This window comes from Scyliorhinus canicula, chromosome 5 (genome assembly GCF_902713615.1).
Source record: "Scyliorhinus canicula chromosome 5, sScyCan1.1, whole genome shotgun sequence".
Classification (NCBI taxonomy): Eukaryota; Metazoa; Chordata; class Chondrichthyes; order Carcharhiniformes; family Scyliorhinidae; genus Scyliorhinus; species Scyliorhinus canicula.
In genome coordinates, this window is record NC_052150.1 from 71,536,130 (window position 1) to 71,559,106 (window position 22,977).

The following is a 22,977-nucleotide window of genomic DNA, read 5'->3' on the forward strand; positions in this document are numbered from 1 at the left end:
GCAGTTCCTCTAATAGTGAGTCTCTCGGGGCCCTGGGGTATCTTGCCGCCTCATTGCGGAGAAAGTGTTTGATTTGGAGGTGCCCGGGTTCCTGTCCTGTAGGCAGTTCCAGGTCTTCCGTTAGTTCGCTCAGGGTCGCTAGTCAGTCTCCCATGTAAAAGTCCCTGACTGTTGGTGTCCCCTCTCCATTTTTAAAAGTGGTGTTGAGCATGACTGGTGGGAATTTGTCGTTTCCGCAGATGGGAGCCATAGGGGACATCTCGGTTAGACCGAAATGCTGCCTCTTCTGGTTCCGTGTCTGGACCGGATGTGTATTTCGTCGGCGGGGGTAGGGAGGCTGCTGTAGCGAGGGCCCGGAAGGTCGTTCCCTTGCACTAAGACTCCTCCATCCTCACCCATTCCATGTTGGGTTCATGTATCCATTCCCTCACCCTCTCCGCCGTAGCTGCCCAGCGGTAGTATTGTAGATTCGGCAGGGTCAGACTGCCCATAATTTACCTCCTTTGTACTGTTGATTTGGGGATTCTTGTGTTCTTGCCCCCCCCCCACATATGTATATATTGTATGTATATATAATATATATATTATACACACGCGCGCACACACACAAACGCCTTTGATCATTTTGGCTATGCTGTGGAAGAAGACCTCGGGGATGAAGATCGGTGTGGATCTGAACAGGGAGAGGAACCTCGGCAATACGTTCATTTTAATCGACTGCACTCTCCCTGCAAGGGAGAGCGGGTGTGAATCCCACCTCCATAGGTTCTTTTTAACTTCCTCTGCCAGACTGGTCAGATTCCACTTGTGGATTCATGCCCAGTCATGGGCTATCTGGATCCCCAGGTAGCGGAATTTATTTTGGGCTAGTTTGAATGGAAGTACTCCAGCTCTGTCCCTTCCCCGTTCGGGTTCACTGGGAAAGCCTCGCTCTTGCCAAGGTTGAGTTTATAGCCCGAGAAGGCTCCGAACTCTTCCAGGAACTACACGATTGCTTTCAGGCCTTCTATGGGTCCGAGACAGCGAGGAACGGGTCATCCTCATAGAGTGAGACTCTGTGCTCTCTGCCTACTCTTTGGATGCCCTTCGAGCTTTTACTGCCTCGCCGAGTGATCGCCAGGGGTTCAATTGCTAGGGCCAACAAGAGTGGGGGCAGTGGGCAACCCTGCCGTGTGTCTGTACAGCTGGAAGTATTCAGAGCTGGTGGTGTTGGTCTGAATGCTCGCCTGGGGGATGTTGTACAGGAGTTTTACCCAATAGGTGAACCCTGCTCTTCGCCCAAACCACTCCAGTACTTCAAAGAGGTCCTTCCACTTGACTCTGTCAAAGGCCTTTTCTGCATCCAGGAAGATAGAGTACCTTTGATATTCTCTCCCTGGGGGGTGGGGGGCTACCCCCGGTTAAGATAGTTACGGGGAATGTGCGGGGTTTGTTCAAGGGAGGTTTTCGGTGCCATCTCCCTCTGGTCCTCTACAACTACCTCTGGTATGCAGTTCTCCAGTCTCTTGGCCAGGAATTTCACAAGTATCTTCACGGCTTCATTAAGCAGTGAAATGGGTCTGCACGATCTGCATTCTGTCAGATCTTTGTCTTTTTTGGGTATCAGCGATATCGTAGCCTTTTATGTTAGCATAGGACACTAGCTAGCGAGTCTGTGAACATATCCCTTGGGTGTGGGGCTAGGGCTGATGCAAATTATTTTTATGGAAGTCCGTCGGGTCCCTGAGCTTTTCCTGCCTGCATGGGGCTGATACTCTCCATGATCGCTCCCAGACATATTGGTGCTTCCAGTTCTCCCCGCCTGTCGTCATCCACAACTGGCATGTCCAATCCATCGAGAAACTGTTTCATCCCTGCACCCCAATCAGAGTGCACGGAGATGTACAGCCCTGGGTAGAAGGTCTCAAACGCTCGGTTGACCTCTTTTGTTTTGGGTACCAGTCTGCCTCTGCTGTCTTTTGCCTGTGCTGTTTCCCTCGTGGCTGTCTGCTTTTTCAGCTGGTGAGCCAGTACGTGGTCAGCATTTGCTCTCGTAGAAGGTCTCCTACGTGTTTGGCGGAGTTGGTGCACTGCTTTCCAGGTCAATAAAAATGTCCATTTGCAGCTTTTCCCTCTCCGCTTGCAGCTCTACGGTTGGGGCCTTGGAGTACTTTCTGTCGATCTGCAGGATGTAATCAGTTATTGCCTGGCCACCCTCTTCCCTATCTCTACATGCCTTGTAGGCTATAATTTCTCCCCTGATCACAGCCTTCACTGCCTCCTAGAATGTGGAAGGTGAGATTTCCCGGTTCTGGTTTCTAGTAATGTACTCACCTATGGCCGATGGTTTTTTGGCAGAAGGCTTTGTCGGGCAAGAGGTCTGGGTCCAGCCTCCATGTGTGGCACTGGGCACGACCCGTTTCCATCCTCCCATCCGTTGTAGTGCAGAGCTTGGTCGGAGGTGACTATTGTGGAGTATTCCGCACTTGCGATTCCTGAAAACTCTGATTTTCCCCACTGCAAAGAAGTAAATCCGGGTGTATACCTTGTGCACTAGTGAGAAGAACGAGAATTCGCTCTCGCCGGGTGTAGGAACCGCCATGGGTCCACCGCCCCCATCTGCTCCATGAATGGTCCCAATTCCATAGCCATGCCAGTCTTTTTTCCCATTCTGGGGTTTGATCGGGCCGTCAGAGGATCCTGTACCCAGTTGAAGTCGCCCCCCGTGATCAGTTGGTGTGTGTCAATGTCAGGATATTCTGCCATGGTCTTTATAAAGTCTGTTTTCCCAGTTGGGCGCATACACGTTTAGCAGGACCACTGGTGCCCCGTTTAAGATAACGCTGACCATGACTTACCGCCCCCCTTGGTCCATAACCGTTCTTGTTTCGGTGAACCTCGTCCTCTTGCTAATCAGTATGGCTACTCCCCTAGCCCTCATCCCGTAGCAAAAGCTCCCCATACATTGGTACAGATGAGAGGGTACCCTGTTTCTCCAATGCAAAATTAGTGTTTGGCCATGTGCAAATGTAATGGTAACGTTTTTAAAAAATAAAAGTATGAATGGTACGTCTGTCCCACCCAGCCCTTTCTTACCCGCAGTCGGTCGTTCTGTAGGACCATGTCGGCTTTCAGGCTTAAGTGGGCGAAGACTCTGCATCTTTTCACTGAACCATTGAGTCCCCTGACATTCCAGGTGATAATCCTGATAGGTGGACTTCTGTCCCTCCGTTCCTGCAGGATCAACCATACTTACTTTGTGGCCGCGCCACAGCACACCGGGGTTTCCCTTCGTTCAGGGACCCTCCACGTTGCTGCTTGCCTTGTTTTGTCTTGTTTCCTCGAAGCACCAACTCGTTTTATTTTTCCTGTCCTGTTTCCTATGTTCCTCTTCCCCCCCCCCCCCCCCCCCCCCCACCCCCACTTTGGCCAGGCCTCCCTCCATGCTGAGAGGTGCGCTGCCTGTCTTCCCGTGCTAGCTGTCCCTGCTAGTACGTTGGCTCCCCTCCCAGGGCTGGTCTGCCCTTTGCCTATTCCTGCCAACTGTCTTTTTCTTTGCCTGCCCCCTCACCTGCATTTCCTTGTACTCGCTCTTTCCTGTGTCCCAGTCTTTCTGATCAGAACAAGGCAGTACAGTCCAGTACAAACATGTTAACTTGTTCGATATGTCTCTGTTTCTTTCACTGACTTTCCTCTGATCCACCTTCATCGCTGTCTTGCCTGCCCTTTGTCCAGGAAATTGGCCTGCACAAAATCATTTGCCTCCACCAGGGTGGAATAGCACTCCTTGCTTTGGTGTGTGACCCAGAGTCTGCCTAGGAATAATATATCAAATCACACTCCACTTTTATATCGTGCCAACTTTGCCTGGTTGAACTCGGCCCTTCTTATTGCCAGAATTGCCCCAATGTCCTGATAAATACGGATGCTGTGTCCTTCCCATGTGCTTCTTTTAGTCAGTCTTACCCACTGCAGGATTCTTGCGGTCTTGATGTCGGTGCAGCTTTGCAATGATCTCTCTCGGCTGCTCCCCTGCCGTGGGCTTTGTTCTGAGCGACCTGTGTGCCCTGTTGAGTTCTGGGCGGTTGAAGCTGCCTCTCCCGACTAGGTTGCCCAGCATTTGGGCGATGTAGCCTGTCGGGTCTCTACCCTCGATGCCTTCTGGCAGGCCTACAATCCGCACATTCTGTCGTCGGGATCTGTTCTCCTGGTCCTCGACCTTCCCCTTCAAGCTCCCTTGGGCCGCCACCAACCTTTGCACTTCTGCTTCCAGAGCAATGATCCTGTTGCTCTGGTTCATTGAGGCTCTCTCAAGGTTGTGGATTGTCCTCTCCTACGCCTCCACTTTCCTCCCCAATCCACCAATCGTCGTTTGTAGGATGACCATTGCCTCCGTCACTGCCACCTGGATCTCAATTCTGATGGCCTTTTTCATGGCAGCCAGCTCCTTCTTGAGGAAGGTCTTCCATCTGTCTCCGAGGGGGAAGGGTGTTGTTCAGGTCAACCGGGTTCCCCTCGCTTCGTGAGTCCACCGGTTCGTCCGCTCGCTGTTCGTGACCCTTTCCGCCACTTCTGCCATTCCTTCGGCCCCTCGAGCTCCCTTTTGTTGGCATTTTTTGCCGTCGTTCTCTTTCCTCCATTGGGGTTGCTTCGCTATCGATTTTTCGGGCAAAATTTGTCTTAAGGTGCCTATTTGATTCTGGTTGCAAGCTACCTGATATGCGTCCGTTTAGCACGTCACCATCACTGGAAGTCCTCAATATCCCCACTATTGACCTTGTGATGGAAGGGAGGTGATTGAAGAAGCAGCAGAAGATGGTTGGGCCTTGGATGTGAAATCAACTGTGGGGGGCAAAAAGATCAGGAGTTAATCTAGAAGGACAAGTCAGGATCGTCCACCAGATTTACAGTCATATTTGTAACTTTTGAGTTGTGTTTCAGCACTGATGGAGGGTGGAATTCTAAATGGAAGAAGGCAAATATATTATTTCCTACTCACTCTACAGTTCTCAAACCAGCAGCTCCACTGAACACAATAAAGCAGATTTCTATGTTAATGAACATGCAAAGAAGCTTGCCAATGATCGATTTTGCCTGGCTGGCAAACATTTTCTTGAGTACTTTTATGGGTTTTTTTCTAATGTTTTCTAGTGTATTCTTGGACTGAAATGCTATGTCAATATTCTGTCCTGTTTTAAGCATTGTGGTCTGCAGCAAACTGACAATCTCACCGTGAGGCAGTAACTACTTCAATACTGAAAACAGAAAAGCTTTAAAATCTTATAAAGTAATTTTGGAGGAGTTTGCAGTAATTTTGGAGGAGTTTATAGAAGCATTTTGAAATGGTGAAAATGAAGAGTATTTGCAATATTTCTATTTGATTTCTATCAAGAGCAGACTTGTTCTTGAAATATTCTTCTGTTCTGATTAAAGCTGCACATTTGAATCTGTTGACTGTTAAGTTATGGTTAATGCAATTCCATTGTTTTGCTGACTTTTCCAATTCCCATCAACTTTTCAAATGCTTTCCTTATTATTTTGTTGGACACTGTCCAGTAGGAGATGGTACCAGCATAGGTAACAAACATTCTGTTACTGAGAGTTCACGCTGTTCTTGTATTTTCGCTCCATCAGTCGAACATCAGTAATATGAGCAGTTTCATGGAGCTATGAATCAATTTTATATTCTGATATAGTTGCTTTAATGTTTCAAATGTATTCCTTGTCATAAATTGAGAATTAAAGCAAATATTTGTTTTCTTCACAGGGTTATCCAGTATTGCCTTACTTAATACTGGTCTTAAAACAATTTCTTCTTCAGCGGGATTTGAATGAAGTCTTTACTGGAGGAATTAGTTCTTACAGCCTCATTTTGATGGCTATTAGTTTCCTACAGGTAAAAGCAACATAAGGTTGTGTTAAAATTATTTGCTTGTAACTACCATGAGCAATGTATGAAAACCGGTGAACCACATTTTGCAATGATTGATGTCTTCAAGCTAAACCCTGAATCTTTTGAATATTGCAGTTGCATCCGAGGATTGATGCTCGAAGGCCGAGTGTAAATCTTGGAGTTCTACTGGTAGAATTCTTTGAATTATATGGGAGACATTTTAATTACTTGAAAACTGGTATCAGGATAAGAAGTGGAGGTGCATATGTTGCCAAAGATGAAATCATGAAGAACATGACCAATGGATATAGACCATCTATGTTATGCATTGAAGATCCGCTGGTTCCAGGTAATTCTTCAAATTGATATAAAAAGAATGTATCTTTTTTGTATGCCTTGCGATACCCTGGTTTCTTCTTCTGGTTGCATTTCCTAACCTGAGGGTATACATTGGATCAGTGCTGGCTATCTACGCAATTATGCAGCTTACAATGCACTCTTTTAATGTTTAAAAACAAAGAACTTATTTCGGTACCATATCAGCGAACCTATTGCATCTATTGTATGGACCAGCAGCATCACTATTGCTGTAGATCCAAAGATATTGTTACAACTCCACAGAATTATGTGGGGGGGGGGGGGGGAAATTGGTTTACTTTGCGTTTTTTCAGCAGCCTCCAGTGCTTCCTTTTTAAGGTTGCTGCTTAGCCATTGTAACTCAGAAACGAGTCAGACCTTGAACAGCACAGATTCTGCCTTGTTTTTGACCAGTTTCAGATTGGGATGCTAAAATATGCTTATGTCCTGATGTGCCTCTACCCATAAATAAGCCTGATCCAGAATTTTGTGTTCATTTCACCTGAAAATAAGTCCGATCACAATGCTGACAAACCTTGTGTTCAGTTGCTTTTTATTTGATCATGCTGTCTACCTCTTGATGCAGATTACAGGACAGATCATACCTTTGGTAAAGATAACTAAGTTACTGTTTTTAGAAATACTGATAGGAATTTCTTTCATGTTCAATTATCACTCAATCCTCCTGATGGTGCTGTTAGTACATATTTTTAGAGTATGCTTTATCTGCCCATCACCCTGTTGGAGGTGATTTGTAGCAAAATTTTGAGTCTTTTGCATGCTATATGTTTAGGAAGTGTACAGTTGAAAAATGAAAATCGCTTATTGTCACAAGTAGGCTTCAAATGAAGTCACTGTGCAAAGCCCCTCGTCGCCACATTCCCGAGCCTGTTCAGGGAGACTGGTACGGCAATTGAACCGTGCTGCTGGCCTGCCTTGGTCTGCCTTCAAAGCCAGCAGTTTAGCCCTGTGCTAAACCAGCCCCTTATGATTTGTTATGTATACCAATTATGATTTGATGAATCCATTTGTTATAATAGATTTGGCAAAATACATTAAAAATTGTGCAATCTATTGGTCAATTGTCAATATTTGTGAAATTTAAGAATGTCTGATTGATCCTGAAATTATCAACATCATTTACAATTGTTTTGAGTTTATTTATGCTATCAGAAGTTTTTGTGTTCAAAAGTTTTGTATTTACTGTTGAGAACTGATTGGGTTTCCAAAGAATGTTTAATTATATTGTTTCCTGATAGGTAATGATGTGGGGAGGAGTTCATATGGAGCCATGCAAGTTAAACAGGTCTTCGACTATGCATACATTGTCCTTAGCCATGCTGTGTCGCCGCTGGCCAGATCTTATCCAAACAGAGATTCTGAGAGGTAGGATATTGCAGCACTCAGTAAGATAATGAAGTATTTCTCATTGGCTATAATTTAAATGTAACTAATTTTGTTTCAGTACTCTTGGACGAATAATCAAAGTGACCCAAGAGGTAATAGATTACAGGGAGTGGATCAGGAAGAAATGGGGTACAGGAAAAATCCTTGGATCACCTGAATGTGGTTAGTAATGTTTTCAAGTGCTAAGTCTAAATAAACTGAAGTGTAAATCAGTCTTTTTGCAACCTGACTGAGCTTTTTACTTTTCTGACTGGATTTCTGATTTAAGTGCATCTTTCTTCTCATTTCGTATGATCTTTGCCTAAAACTGGGCCGTCAGTCTCCCCTGTTGCAGTTTTGCTTTTATTACTTATCCTTTAATAGTGATGCATATTGTTATTTTAAATACCTGCAGCCTCATTCACTAAACTTATTGTGTTCTACAAGCATTTTTGACTTTTCTTTGCTTTTGGAGGCTGGCTTTCAATTTCTGTTATTTTGGGAACTGAAAAGCGGCAAACTTTGAGATTGTGTGCTGAAATGTAGTCAATTGCTGAAAATTATAGTCCTGAACCTTTTCCTTAGAATCTTGTGGCAAATGCTATTAAGAGACAAAGATGCACAAGTGTGGAGCATAGAGTAGTCGTGAAAGAGTATTTTTTTTAACAGTGCTGAAGTTAAGAATATGGGGACAGAGGTGCTGCTTTTTATTATTTTACCTCCAGTGACTGGCGTGTTTCTTTTGTTCCTGTTAGAAAGCTAATAACATGCTGTTAGAAAACTGTAATAACATGCCATTACTTTACTCAAAATTAATTAACAGAAACAAAATTTATTCAATTGAGATAACTAATTAACAAACCCAATAAATAAATATGGAGAGGTGGTGTGCCATAACTGCAGCATGTGGGGGTTTATGGAGCACATTATGATCTTGGACAATTAAATCTGATATCTGGTGCTTGAGCAATTTTGACTCCGTTGTTGGGCTGGACTCTTGAGATGCAAAGAATCATAAAGCTTACAGTGCAGAAGGAAGCCATTCGGCCCATCGAGTCTACACCGGCCTTTGGAAAGAGCACCCTACTTAAGCCCACGCCTCCACCTTATCTCTGTAACCAGGTAACCTCACCTAACCTTTTGGACACTAAGGGGCAATGTAACATGGCCAATCCACCTAACCTGCTTTGGACAGTGGGAGGAAGTCGGAGCACCCGGAGGAAACCCACACAGACACGGAGGAAGTGCAAGCTCCACACAGACAGATGCCCGAGGCCAGAATTAAACGCGGGTCGCCGGAGCTGTGAGGCAGCAGTTCCAACCACTGTGCTTTGTGCCGCCCATAACGTTAATCTAAACTGGCTATCCAGAAAGGTTCACTCCCAACCAAAACCAACAAGGCAGTGGATGTGTTTCTGACATTGATTGAGCATTGGAGAGTACTTCCATAAATTGGACCTTTTTTGAATTGTGTCTGGCATGTGAAAGAGCTGAAATAGTGTCAACAGATAACATAATTCACTCAGGGTCTTTCTGTAGTCTCATTAAGATGTGAAGATTAATTTAAGTCACATTCAGATTCATTAATACTTCTATGCTAATTCCTGAGGATGTTATCAGCAATCACCAATTAAGCAGACGAGATGCACCATCAGCGAGGGAAAGAAATTAAAAAGAACTCCAGTTGGTCAGCGTTAAGGGACAGGAGGGGTGACAGAGTCGGGCAGAAATGGGGATCCACGATGTACTGACAGAGCTGCTTTGTCCCTGTCTTTGACCAGTTGCAATGAGGTACTTGCTACCTGTGTGGATCAAAGGGTCTTTCATGCTAAATGCATCTTTCAGCTGAAAGAGAACTTTGAGGGGGTGGATCCAGTTGTCGTGGTCCAGGTAGGAACCAATGACATTTGTAGAACTTTGAATGATGCTGTCCTGATGTTTTGAAGAGCTATGTATAAAGTGTCCAAATTAAAACCAAATTAGAATTCCAACAAAAGAGGAACAAGAAATTAATAAAAAGGAAAAACAATGGAAGTAAACTAGCAAGAGAAATAGAAACAGATTGCAAACGTTTCTATAGGTATCTAAACAGGAAGAGATTAGGGCAAGTAAATTTTGCATCATTAGAGGTAAATGCAGGGGTCTAAGTGGCGATAACTCCCTGGACATAAAACTTGCATCCTCCAATTTTAAGAAGTGTTAACAGAGATGGTGGATGCATTGGTTTTGATCTTTGAGAATTCCTTAAATTCCAAAACTGTTCCCAAGGATTGGAAAATAGCAACCAGAAACATTTACAGAGGTATTTACAAAAGAAGGAGGAGAGAAAACTGAGAACTGTAGGGTAGTTAACCGTACACCAGTAGACAGAAATGTCAAAATCTGTTGGGATACAGTATTGGATGATTTTCTGAATCAACATATGTGACAGGATTTATGAACAGAAATAGTATTGACAAATTGGTTCAAGATTTTGTAAATGGTGGGATGTAGATGTGAGGATTTGTTGATGCAGTATTTTGTGAGGGCCATATATATATATAGCGCTATATAGCAGCAGTAGCAACTTCCCTTGCTGCTCACTCTCCTCTAGTCGGTTCCAAACTGGCCAGTTTTATTTATGCAGGGAATCCGCTAATGATTTCTCCGCCCCCCCTCATTGCGGAAGCTCATACTCTCAAAGGATTGTGGGATTGCCATTAGTCCCCAGCCAGTGGTAAGCAGGCAGGTTATAACACCCCTGCCCCCCCCCCCCCCCCCCCCACCCCACCCCACCCCACCACCACCAAAGTCCAAGGAATCCCCGAAGACCTTGGCGAAGGAAGGCGTCGGACTAGTTTTGCCACAGGCCGGACACCATTTGCACAAGGCGCTGGATCAGGCGGCGTGTAACAAGACGGAGAACACCGCTTCCGTGATGAACGGTTGTATATCCACGGCCCGAGGATTCCCCCTCTGAGGCGTCCTGTGTCTCCACCTCGGAGTTGGAGTCTGCTGCCTCCATCATCTCGGCGTCTCTATCTCCACGCCGTTCTGCAACGATCTGCGCAGGCTTTGAGTGTGGCACCAGAGAAAGATTGTGAGGAATACTTTCCACTGTGTCTGGTCTCTGGCTGTAGAAATGAGCTCTGGGGGGCGGGGAATCTTTGGAAGGGATGGTCTTCTGGACCGAACGTGGTCTGCATGCTTGCGCTGGAGACGATCCTGGGCTTGCACCTGGTAAGAGATGGGGCCCGTTTGACGAAAGATTACGCCAGGGACCCACCTGGGCACCACCAGAAAAATTCCGAATGAACACTGGGTCACCGGGCGCAAACTGCCAAATCGGCCAATGCCGAGAAAAACCATGTCCCTGCCGTTCTTGTGTGCGGCGTACTTTTGCGCCAATGTCCAGGAAAACCATGCTAAGGTGGGTGTGAAGTCTCCGGCCCATTAGGAGTTCTGCGGGAGCTACCCCAGTCACCGCATGTAGGGTGGTCCTATATGAAAACAAAAACGAGCTAGTCTCGTGTCCATCGACCCGGAAGACAGCTTCTTTAGGCCTCGTTTGAATGTCTGCACTGCCCAACCCATTTGAAGCCAGGAGGTATGGGGCAGTGTGGATATGGCATATGCAATTCATCTTCATGAACCTCGCAAACTCCTCACTTGTGAACAGAGTGCTGTTGTCCGTGACCAGCACCTCGGGGAGGCCATGCATACTGAAAGACAAACGCATCTTCTCGGTTGTTGCGCTTACCATCTTATGCACCTCTAGCCATTTAGACTGGGCATTGATTAATAGAAGGAACATGGATCCTTGAAAAGGGCCGGCAAAATCCGCAAGCAAGCGTGCCCAAGGCCGCCCTGGCCATTCCCAGTGATGTAGGGGTGCGGCCGGCAGAAGCTTCTGATGGTCCTGGCAAATGGAGCAGTTTTGGGCCACCTTCTCAATGTCGGTGTCAAGGCCTGGCCACCAGACATAACTCCGGGCCAACATTTTCATTTTGATCACACCTGGATGCCCTCTTAGTATCAGCTCCTGTCCTTTTTCCGGGACAATCTCACGCGTCCCCCACAAGAGGATGCTGTCTTCCAAGCACCATACAGGACTATGTGCCGAACCTTTGACAGGACTGGCTCCGTCTGGGTCCACTCATGGATCTGTGATGCCGTGACAGGCAAGGTGTCCATAGAAATTAAGGGTTGTAACCACCTCACCGGTCGTGGGGGTCAACATGGGGCCGGTCGAAAAGGCAATCGGCTCAGTGCCTCAGCATTCCCTACCTGGGTCCCTGGTTTGTGCTCCAGAGAATACTCGTAGGCAGCGAGCAACAAAGCCCAGCGCTATATCCGTGCGGAAGCAATGGGTGGTATTCGCTTATCCTCTCTGAAAAGTCCCGAAAGCGGTTTCTTGCTGCTGACCCAAACCCAGGTTTGATTCTTCTTTAGCAGAAGGTGCAACGGGGCCAGCGTAGTTGCCAGATTGGAGACGAACTTCCCGTAATAGTTTAGGAGGCCGAGAAAAGAACGAAGATGCGAAGTGTCAGTCGGGGCGTGAGCCTGTTGAATTGCGCGCATTTTCTCTGCGACGGGGTGCAAACCTTCGCTGTTCACCCGATAACCCAGGTAGACTACTTCCTTCGCCTAAAAGGCGCACTTTGTGTGACGTAAATGGACTCCAGCCTCCAAAAAGCATCTGAGGACAGCCTCCAAATTTTCCAAATGTTCCTGCTCCGACGTCCCTGTAATTAAAATGTCATCTAAGTAGACAGAGATACGTGGTAAACCTCTCAAAATGCCCTCCATGACGCGTTGAAAAATAGCGCAGGCAGAGGATACTCCAATGGTCAACTGTGTATATTCATACAGGCCCCGGTATGTATTAATCGGTACATATGGCCGGGAGGCAGGATCCACCTCCAACTGTAGGTAGGCGTGACTCTTATCTAATTTCGTGAACGAGAGTCTGCCTGCAAGCTTCGTTTAGAGATCCTCTATGCGAGGCATTGGATATCGGTCGAGTCGGGAAACCGTATTCACTGTAAATTTATAGTCGGCGCGCAAGTGAAATGTGGCATCTGGCTTCGTTACCAGTACACTGCTTGATGCGGTCGAATATCCTCTGGGCAATCACTGCGCCAGTGTCCAACTCCATCAAGCGGGTGACCATTGACCCATACTTCACCTTAATGGGGGCCACACTGTGGGAGCTGCCACACACTGCAGCTGCAGGCAGGTGTCCTCCGTCTCTACGTACTCGGGAGTAGTCGTCGCAGGTTCATCCAAATGGAAGGTACGGCCCCTGGGCTGGCCCCAGTTTCTGTTGAAACGACGGCGCCTCTGGTGCCCCCAGGACTGGCGTCTGCGACGCTCAGTGCCCACAAGTCTGACACGGACATGGCTCCTTATCCATTGGTTCTGGAGAAGGCTCCCTTTGGGGAGGAATGTCCGACGGCCACTGGCGTCGATCTAGAAGTCGCCTCGTCCAAGGTACCGCAGGGGTACCGGGGGGGGAGGGGGGGGGGGGGGGGGGGGGACGGGGACGGGACACTTTCAGACTGAAGGGATTGCACCCCAAGGCGTGCACCTCCATTCCCTGTAGCTCCTGCACTACCCGCTCTGAGCTCTCTCGGGACAATACTATTTGAATGGCCTGTTGAAAAGTCAATGTTGGCTCAGCTAACAACGTTTTCTGGGTGGCCGCATTAATACCGCAAACCAAACGGTCACGTAACATTTCTCGCAAGGTCTCACCATAGTCACAGTGCTCCGCAATTCTGCATAGCCTGGATAGAAACCCGGCAAGGGATTCTCCTGGGGTCCTCTCAGTGGTATTAAACCGGTAACGTTAGACTATCGTGGATAGGGTTGGGTTAAAATGTTGCCCCACTAAGTTCACAAGTTCATCAAACGTTTTGGTGTCCGGCGCAGCTGGGTACGCAAGGCTCCTAATCACCCCAAACGTTTGCGGGCCGCAGGCAGTGAGCAATATGACCACCTGGCACTCGTTTTCGGTGATTTTGCCCGGAAATAGTAACGCATCTGTTGTGCGTACTGGTTCCAGCTTTCCAGCGCAGCGTCAAAAACATCCAAACGTCCATACAGAGGCATGTGTAATAGAAAACAACTTCCAACCTGTATCCAACAAAAATCCAGGGAGGTGGCTTCAGCAGTGTAGACAGCTATTCACTTTAACCCTTGTCGCCAGTTTTGTGAGGGCCACGAAGTATCCAGCACGAGTTGAAGCATAGAAGGCAATAACATTTATTTGCAATAACATATATACACAGCTGCAGCAACAACTTCCCTTGCTGCTCACTCTCCTCCAGCCGGTTCCAAACTGGCCAGCTTTATTTATGCAGGGAATCTGCTAATGATTTCTCCGCCCCCCTCATTGGGGAAGCTCATACTCCCAAAGGATTGTGGGATTGCCATTAGTCCCCAGCCAGTGGTAAGCAGGCAGGTTATAACAAGTATATTTGGATTTTCAAAATACATTCAGTAAGGTACCATGTGAGGTCATTGCACCATGTTTGGACATGTGTGATTGATATACAGCGATCTATTAGCATAGTTTGAGGATTGGTTCATGCAGAAAAAAGGGTAAAAATAAATGGAACATTTTCAGGTTGACAGGTTGTACGTGCAGGGTATTGCTTTGATCAGCTCTTTAACCTAGGTTCTAGGGCTGAAGAGGATTACAGTTAGCGAAGGGTGTGTCCACAGAGAGGTTACTGAGCCAGCAATGTGTGACCGCGGAGGAATTTGTAAACAAGGATGACTATTTCCAGATCAGGCATTGCTGAACCTGGAGTCAGTGTTGGTCAGCTATCATAGCGGAGATGGGTGAACAAGACTTGGTGCAAGTTAGAATACAGGCAGCAGATTGTTGAGTGATCACGACTCTTCAGAGGATGCAAGAAGGCTGGCTGACCAAGAGAGCATTGGTATAGTTCTAGATGTTGCAAGGATACAGATATGAAGGTTTCTGCAGGAGATGAGCTGAGCAAGAGTGGAGATAGGTGACAGTATGGAAGTGGGAGTAGACCATCTTTGTGATGGAGAGGATAGCCGATTCCACTCTGGCGAAATAAGACTCTGGTTGCAAATGACCTGTTTGAGCTTAGCCAGTGCTCAAGGCATGGAATGGTGTTTGTAGAAAAAACCAAGAACAATGCGTGGGTATTCCCAGTGTTTAATTGGCAGAAATTTCTATTCATTCATTATTGGATTCTGGAACAAGCTATATGAACTGAGAGGTGGTGGAGAGGTTAAGCGATGATGGTGAGGCAGAGCTGGTGTTAGCAGAGTATATTTGAAACCTAACATTGTGTTTTGGATAATGGTGCTGGGGAAGGTCTGTATGAACAATAAGAGGGGGCTGATAGATTCTTGGTGAGGATTCCAGGGATAATGGAGCAGAAGACTTGCAACAGCAGCTGATTCTCTGACGGCAGCTGCATAGGCAGAAAACAAACCAAGGCATGCAAATTTCCACTAATTGTAGTTTGTACTTCTTGTACTCCAGGTCTGTACTGTGACCCAGTTAAACTTTTAATGGTACAACAACCATGGTACAGAATTTTTAATGGATTACTCTTATACTTTTTCCCTGGCCAACCATTTAGTTAAACGGTTAACATTCCTATTGATTCCAACACTCACCTCAAACAAAAAGGCAAATTATTGACCTGGCTAAGAAACTGGCTGAGCAAAGGAGACACAGTAGGGAAAATGGGGCCTCAAATATTTATTACTGACTTAGATGATAGGATTGAGAGCCGCATGTCCATTTTTGTGGAGACCATTTATAAGCAGTGTACATGGAAATACAACATTACAAATGGTAATTAAGTGAATGGACAGAACTGTGGCAAATGAATTTCAGTGTCGGCAAATATGAGGTCATCCACATTGGACTTAAAAAGTATAGAACAGAATGTTTTCTTGGAAAAAAAAAATAGGGAAAACAGTCGAGCGCCAGAGAGACCTGGGGTTCCATACCCCTCACTAAAATATCATTCACAGGTACAAGAAATGATCAAAAAAGCTCGAGCAATTCCAGCCTTCAAATCTAGAGGACAAGAATACAAGGTGATGAAAGTTATTATACAGACGTACAGTGCCCAGGTTAAATGACACCAAGGAAAGAAGAAAGGGAAGGAGTCGAGCAATGGTTAGAAATTGTGCTTGAGCACAATTAGTAAATAAAAAAATTAAATGGTGAAAAGTAATTCAACCAGGAGATCAATATGAGAAAAAGACGTGAGCAACACATTAGAAGACAAGGATAAGGGCAGCCCGGTGGCACAGTGGTAGCACTGCAGTCTCACGGCGCCGAGGCCCCAGGTTCAATCCTGGCTCTGGGTCACTGTCTGTGTGGAGTTTGCACATTCTCCCCATGTTTGCGTGGGTTTCACCCCCACAACCCAAAGATGTGCAGGGTAGGTGGATTGAACACGCTAAATTGCCCCTTAATTGCAAAAAATGAATTGGGTATTCTAAATTTATATTTAAAAAAAAAAGACGAGGATAAGCGAGGGTGTGTGGTCCATATAATTGTTCTTTGTGCAAGTATATAAATTATGAACAAACTGAATAAGTTGCTAATGCAGATTCAACTTCGAGTACAACATGGTAGTTAGTCTTGCAACCATATTTCAATATTATCAAGAATTAGAACTGAATATTACAGGTTATAAGATCTGCAGAAAAGGTAGGGAAAATGGTGGAGGGAGGTGGGGGATGGAGATAACAACCGTAATGTATATTTCAGGAAGGCTCATTTCAATACGATGAGGCAGAGATGGTTGACCGTAAACTAGGTAAACCTGCTAATCAGTAACATGGCAGTTCAGTGGGATCCGTGAACAGCTAAGGAAGCAAGGGACGACATAAAACAAAAAGCATATTAAAATAGCACAAATCCTGGCAAATGGGAAAGCTGCTTCACCCTTAATCACTAAGTTTGCACTTCCTCTTCTATCATATCCCCTATCATTCCTATGCACCATGGAACCTAGTATATTTAGTTCCCTGTCCTGACAATTGTGTTGCCATATCCCAGTCATACGCTTAAATTTGGATTTGTGCCTGCAATTCATTCAGTTTGCTCTTTCAGTTCTGTGCCAAGTCTGCTTATTTGGGCCATAAGCCCTACATATTAAATTTAGTAATGAGTAATGAGCCAAACTGGTAACCAGTCTGACGGTGTGTATACATTGATCTAACAGAGATCATAATACCATTGCGTCAAGAAGGCTGAAACAGCTACTCCAGCCATCACCGAGGCCTCTCTTCAGCCAATTTGATTCATTCCACATGATTTCAAGAAATAGCTGAAGGTACTGGATACTACAAAGGTTATGGGCCCTGACAATATTCCAGCAATAATACTGAAGACTTGCCATATCCCTGATAAGCTACTCCAGTACAGCTACAACACTGGCATCTCCCCCAACAATGTGGGAAATTGCCCAGCTATGTCCTGTACAGAAAAAAAACAGGATAATCCAACCCAGCCAATTACTGTCCCATCAGTCTACTCTCAGCAGTTAAGTGATGGAAGGGGTCACCAACAGCACTATCAAACGGAACTTGCTTAGCATTAACCTGCTCACTGATGCTTAGTTTGAGTTCTGCCCTGGTCACTCAGCTCCTGACCTCATTCCAGTCTTGATTCAAATATGGTCAAAAGGGCTGAATTCCAGAGGTGATAGTGACTGCTCTTGACATCAAGGCAGATTTGGCCAAGTGTGGCATCAAGAGGCCCTAGCAAAACTGAAGTCAATGGGAATCAGGGTTCATCCCCTGCTGATTGGAGTCATGCCTAGCACAGTAGAAGATGGTTGTGGTAATTGGAGGTCAATCATTTCAGTGCTAGGACATCACTGTAGGAGTTGTTCAGGGTTGTGTCCTCAGCCCAGCCATCTTCAACTACTTCATCAATGACCTTACTTCCATCTTCAGGTTAAAAGTGGGATGAGGACTGCACGATGTTCACCATTCGCAACTCCTCAAATACATGTTCAAATGCAGCAATACCTGGGCAATTTCCAGACTTGCGCTGATAGTGGAAAGTAACATTCATGCCATACAAGTGCCAGGCAATGGTCATCTCTAACAAGAACAAATAACCATCACCCCATGACATTCAGTGGCATTAGCATTGCTGAATCCCCCTCTATCAACATCCTGGGGGGGGGTTACCATTGACCAGAAACTGAACTGGGCTAGCCAGATAAATATTGTGGCTACAAGAGCAGGTCAGAGACTAGGAATCCTGTGGTGATTAGCTCACCTCCTGACTCCCAAAGCCTGTCCACAATCTACAAGGCACAGGCAAGGAGTCTGATTGAATTATCTCCACTTGCACTGGATGAGTGTAGCTGAAGCAACCCTTGAAGCTTGATGCCATACAAGATAAAACAGTCTGCTTGACTGTCACTCCTTCGATAAACATTAATTCCCTCCATTACTAACTCACAATGAAAGCAATCGATAAGATGCACTGCAGGAACTCACCAATGGTCATTAGGCAGCACTTTCCAAATCCATGACCGCTACCATTAGATGCTTGGGAACAACACCTCCAAGAGGTTTCCCTCTAAGTCACTTGCCATCCTGGCTTAGAAATATATCACCGTCCTTCTACTGTCAGTGGGTCAAATCTTGGAGCTCTCTTCTTAGCAGCACTGAGAGTGTACCTATGCCACAGGGACAGCAGCAGTTCCAAGAAGGCTGCTCACCACCACCTTCTCTAGGGCAATTAGAGATGGGTAATACATGCTAGCCTAGCTAGCCAAATCTTGTAAAACAATTTTTTTAATAAGGCCCCCCCCCCCCCCCCCCCCCTCCACACACTCCTGTGATGGGAAGATCCGCCCCCCCCAAGATCCCTGCGATGGGGAGACTTCCCCTCCCGGGGACCCCTGTAGTGGAGAGGACACCCTGACCAAGGGGACTGGGAGACATCAGGCCTATTGGGATCATCCTCTCTCTCTCTTCCTTCCTTCCCCCCCCCCCCCCCCCCCCCCCCCCACCCACACACACACAAAATAGGAAGCTAGAGAGCAGTCCAGGCAGGGGCAGTGAGAATAATTACAGCTGTAACACTTACCTTGAAGTTCCATATGTCCATTCCTCTAAGGAGAACAGCTGTCAACTATCTCTGGTTCCCACAGATTCATTAGTTGCAAGCCATTTGTAGCGTTCTAGTAGTTGTTTGTGATTGACAGGGGTTCGGGGGTGGTTTCCCTACTACCGGGGGGGGGGGGGGGGGGGGGGGGGTTCGTGGTTCAGCTCACCCCCATAATTTGGAAGGGAGGCTTTCGGGGCTGACTTGCGGGGGCGTGAGGTGGTGTTGGTGGCTCGCCACAGGATCCGGCTATCAGGCCGCATATTTAAAATGATGGCCCGATACCGGGATTCCATTGGGAATTCCTCATATTCCATGCTGTGCATAAATTTGCATGACAAGGAATACAGAATTGCTTTCTGGTTTGCACTCCCAGGGTGATTGTAAACAGTTGCAATTCACCTCAGGTGGGAGAACATGGGGCAGATTTCTCCGATTGCTGATGCTACAATTGCATTGACCGGAAAATCCGTTTTTACACTGAAATCGGGGGCAGTGCCATTTTTCAGATGCTCTACCCACTCAAAAACTGCGTAATCGCTGAGTATGCTGCACACCGTTGGGACGGCCTCAGAACGTCACATGAGGCCCTCCCCTGATGTGATATCCAGGTTTTAAACAAATCGGAGGCAGGGATAGGATGGGTGGGAGAACAGAAACAAATGCCCTGTGGTAAGATGGAAGGCAAGAGAGATTAAATTGAGACACATGGATAATTATGCAAGACAAGGACAGATAGTAATTGGAAGTGAAGAAGAAAAATATGGGCTCGTGGAGATATAAATGGGAAAAGCAGAATCATCACTAATAGCTGCCATTACGAAAAGATGGGGGCATGAGGTTATGATCTGGAATTATTGAACTCATTGTGTCGGAATGCTATCAAATGCCTATTTGAAAGATGAGGTGCTGTTCCTTGAGTTTGATTCCTGCTACATTGGAATAGTACAGGAGTTTGAAGACTGAAAGACCAGGCGGGAGTAGGATAATTGAAATGACAGGTGACTAGAAACAAGAGGTATGTGTGTGTGGGGGGGGTTTAAAAGTTTTCAATCTCCACCTTTGAAGATATTGTCTTTGAATTCTCTCCCCCACATCAAACTGAAGATTTGTTCACTGAGTTCACTGTTTAAAAGAGTCTCCCTTTTTAGGACTTCCATGTCTTCACTCGCTGGCACAATTCCAGTTCTTTACTCTGAGCAGAATACTGTTTGAGTTTTTCCAAGTTCCGATTTCCCCTCTATTGCACTGAGTGAATGCTGCTCATGGCCTTACCTGAGCTGCTTTGAGCCTTGGTCATCGTAGTACAGAGCCAGCAGCCTGCTGCCTTCTCAGTGCCCCAGGCTTCTTTTGAGTCCCAACTGCACAGAGCTACCAAACAGTTCCTGGGGCTTCACCTAGTCCCCAGATTCTCCGAGCTAATCGCACGTCAGCTTTATGGAGCTAGCCACCACCTTTTTCACCAGCACCTGAGTAATAGACTGACTCTTGAACTGCTCTTCACTGACTGTTTAACTGATGATGTGGAGATGCCGGCGTTGGACTGGGGTGAGCACAGTAAGAAGTCTTGCAACACCAGGTTGAATTCCAACAGGTTTGTTTCAAACACTAGCTTCGGAGCACTGCTCCTTCCTCAGGCAAATGCCACCACCTGAGGAAGGAGCAGTGCTCCGAACGCTAGTGTTTGAAACAAACCTGTTGGACTTTAACTGTTTAACTGATGTGGAGAACCTATTGACACACTCATAGTGGGTCCCACCCTTGTTACTAGGTAGGAACCACTGTAACAACATTGGAACACACTGTCCCTTGAGGGACAGGAAACACAGATTAATGGATTCCCATCATCCTTTACAGCCTTCAAATCAGATTCAACAATTTTAGATCATAACTGCATTTATCTGGACAGCAGCTGCTAGTATTGATTCTGCTGTTCACATTCAACCTTCTCTAGATCCCTCTTTTGTTTGTTGTCCCATTACCGTCATCCCTTTCATTATTTAATCTCCAGCCTTCCATCGTATTCCAGACCTCCCCTTTTGTTCTTTCTGTCTTGATCAACAAGACCAAAGGCCATCGGCTTGGGCCACTGCCACTAACTCCATACCCTTATCATTGATTTCATACCCTTCCTGGCCAATAACTTTGTTTGAAGCCTAGGTATCCTATTTGATCGGGAGCTTAGCTTCCAATGAACAACTGTCCACTACCGTCTCTGTAACATCATGTGTTTCAGCCTGTCATCTGCCAAAACTCAATTGTGCCTCGTCACTTACAGTCTTGACAATGCCAATGCTCTTACAGCAGAGGCCTCTGCCTCAACCTCCTCAAATTTGGTGTCTGTGTCTCTGGACAGGAGGGGTCAGGGAAATCAAATTGGTGGTTCTTTAAACTTGCCATCTAGTAACCCTGTTGTTAGTCAGGATAGCACTTGACTGAGTTTCTTTCCTCCTCTTTTTGACTCCTGTGCTCGTTCGCACTTCCTTGCTTTCTCAAACTTTTCCTTGCCTTTTAACACTTTGCACTGTGTGCATTCTCATCTCCACTTACTTGTGCTCACTATCCTGGCTGTTCTTGTGTTCAATCTCTGGCTGCCACTCTTGCCATACAGTTGCTGCATTTGCATCTCTATGCTCCTTCCTGCTTTTCTTCCACTCCTCTTTCACTCAGTTAGAAGTTAGTGAAAGGTAAGTTTAAAAAAAAAAAAATCTATTTATTCTCCTCATTTTCAACATTTTCGCCAATAAACAACCAAAGAAAAAACAAACAAAAACAAATGCAGTAACAATCCCCGACACACAACCACACCCGCTCAACATACAGACCAAAACATCCACCCTTACATTCCAGGTAAAAACCACAAATTAACAATCAACCTGTAAATAGTGTAACCAAAAACAACAATACCCCCCCCCCCCCGCCACTGTTCAATAGTAACCAATTCTCGGAAGTGCAGAATAAACCACCCCCATGAATTGTGAAACCCTTCCTTCAGTTGAGACTTCACCTTCCCGAGAGTCAAAGAAATTCAAGTTGGTACCCACCCTCGCTAAGCAATGTCACAGGATGGAGAAGCTGATCTCCATCCAACAGGACTCTCCGGGCAATCAGCGAGGCAAAGGCTAACATCTGCCCCTGCACCCACCCGCCTTCCGCCCGAGCTGGTTCAACTCTTCCCCCCCCCCCCCCCCCGGGACAAAGACCTGTAGGGGCCCCGGTTCTAAGTTCACGAGCACTATCCCGAGATGACACTGAAAACCTCCCTCGAACAAACCCCACACATTCCCTGTATCTCACCCCCCTCTTCTCCCCCATATGCATTATCATCATCATAACTTCAAGCCCTGCCCACTTCCTCTCAAAAACACCTCACCCAGTAACGGTCCCATCTCCCAACCTTTCACACCTCCTCGGCCCATCGAAACCTGTTCTACCAGGCTTGGATGGCTGCAGCCCCTCCCCCCACCACACCCCCTTCACTGGCCTGCTTGAGCTAGCCAGTGTGGATTCCTCTGCCCAAGCCTCACACTCTCTTCTCTCCCCTGCCCGGTTAGTGAAAGGTAAGTTACTATAGATATATCAAGCATTGAAATTGATTTAAATGGCTGGTGACCAGGAGACACTTGTGTCTGTTTTTCTTCCCCAGGGAGGTTGCACCTCCATATCAAATGAACTGTTTTGGCCAACACCAGAAGTATAAATTATTGCCAGGAAAAAGCTTCCTCTACGTCTTCCAAAGTTTGCTATCCCATACACAACAAAATATCTGGAATCATGCAACCAGGCACAATGATTAAGAGCCCTCTAATTGCAGCCAAATGTATTACGTTTGGCTGTCATGCAATGTACGTTAGTACATTTCAAAAATGTACTCATTACTCATTTCAAAAAAAATCTTACGCAAATCATTCCTTTAATTCCCTGGAGAGGCTTAACCATTCTGACACCACGAGTAAGATCGGATTTCGATTCCCAATAGATGCTAAGAATGCTAAGTACTAAGAATATTTTGCTACTTTCAAATGATTGTATTCCGGTCTAAATGGGATTTTTAACCTCAAAGGTAGATTTTATTTTGTATCACTACCTATTGCTTTTGAAACAATGGAAAATAGCTCTAAATGAGGCAAGCAGAATGGCTATTTCTATTAGCAGCCCAATTGTAAAATGGTGTATTGGATGAAAGTTTTAATGTGGCTCTGCTGGATGACCAGGATGCTGCAGTACTAAATGGTGAGATCAA

General features: G+C 46.1%; 1 protein-coding gene across 4 annotated transcripts in view; it reads left to right on the top strand.

Annotated features, from left to right (window-relative positions):
- The window catches only part of tent4a (terminal nucleotidyltransferase 4A), a 135,747-nt gene that overhangs the window by 102,185 nt on the left and 10,585 nt on the right, over nt 1-22,977 (top strand). For all 4 annotated transcript variants that reach the window (XM_038797196.1, XM_038797197.1, XM_038797199.1 and 1 more), the window contains exons 6-9: nt 5,747-5,875; nt 6,008-6,221; nt 7,489-7,615; nt 7,695-7,798. In XM_038797196.1, the coding sequence (XP_038653124.1) occupies nt 5,747-5,875; nt 6,008-6,221; nt 7,489-7,615; nt 7,695-7,798 (574 nt within the window). The remainder of the gene's footprint in view (nt 1-5,746; nt 5,876-6,007; nt 6,222-7,488; nt 7,616-7,694; nt 7,799-22,977) is intronic.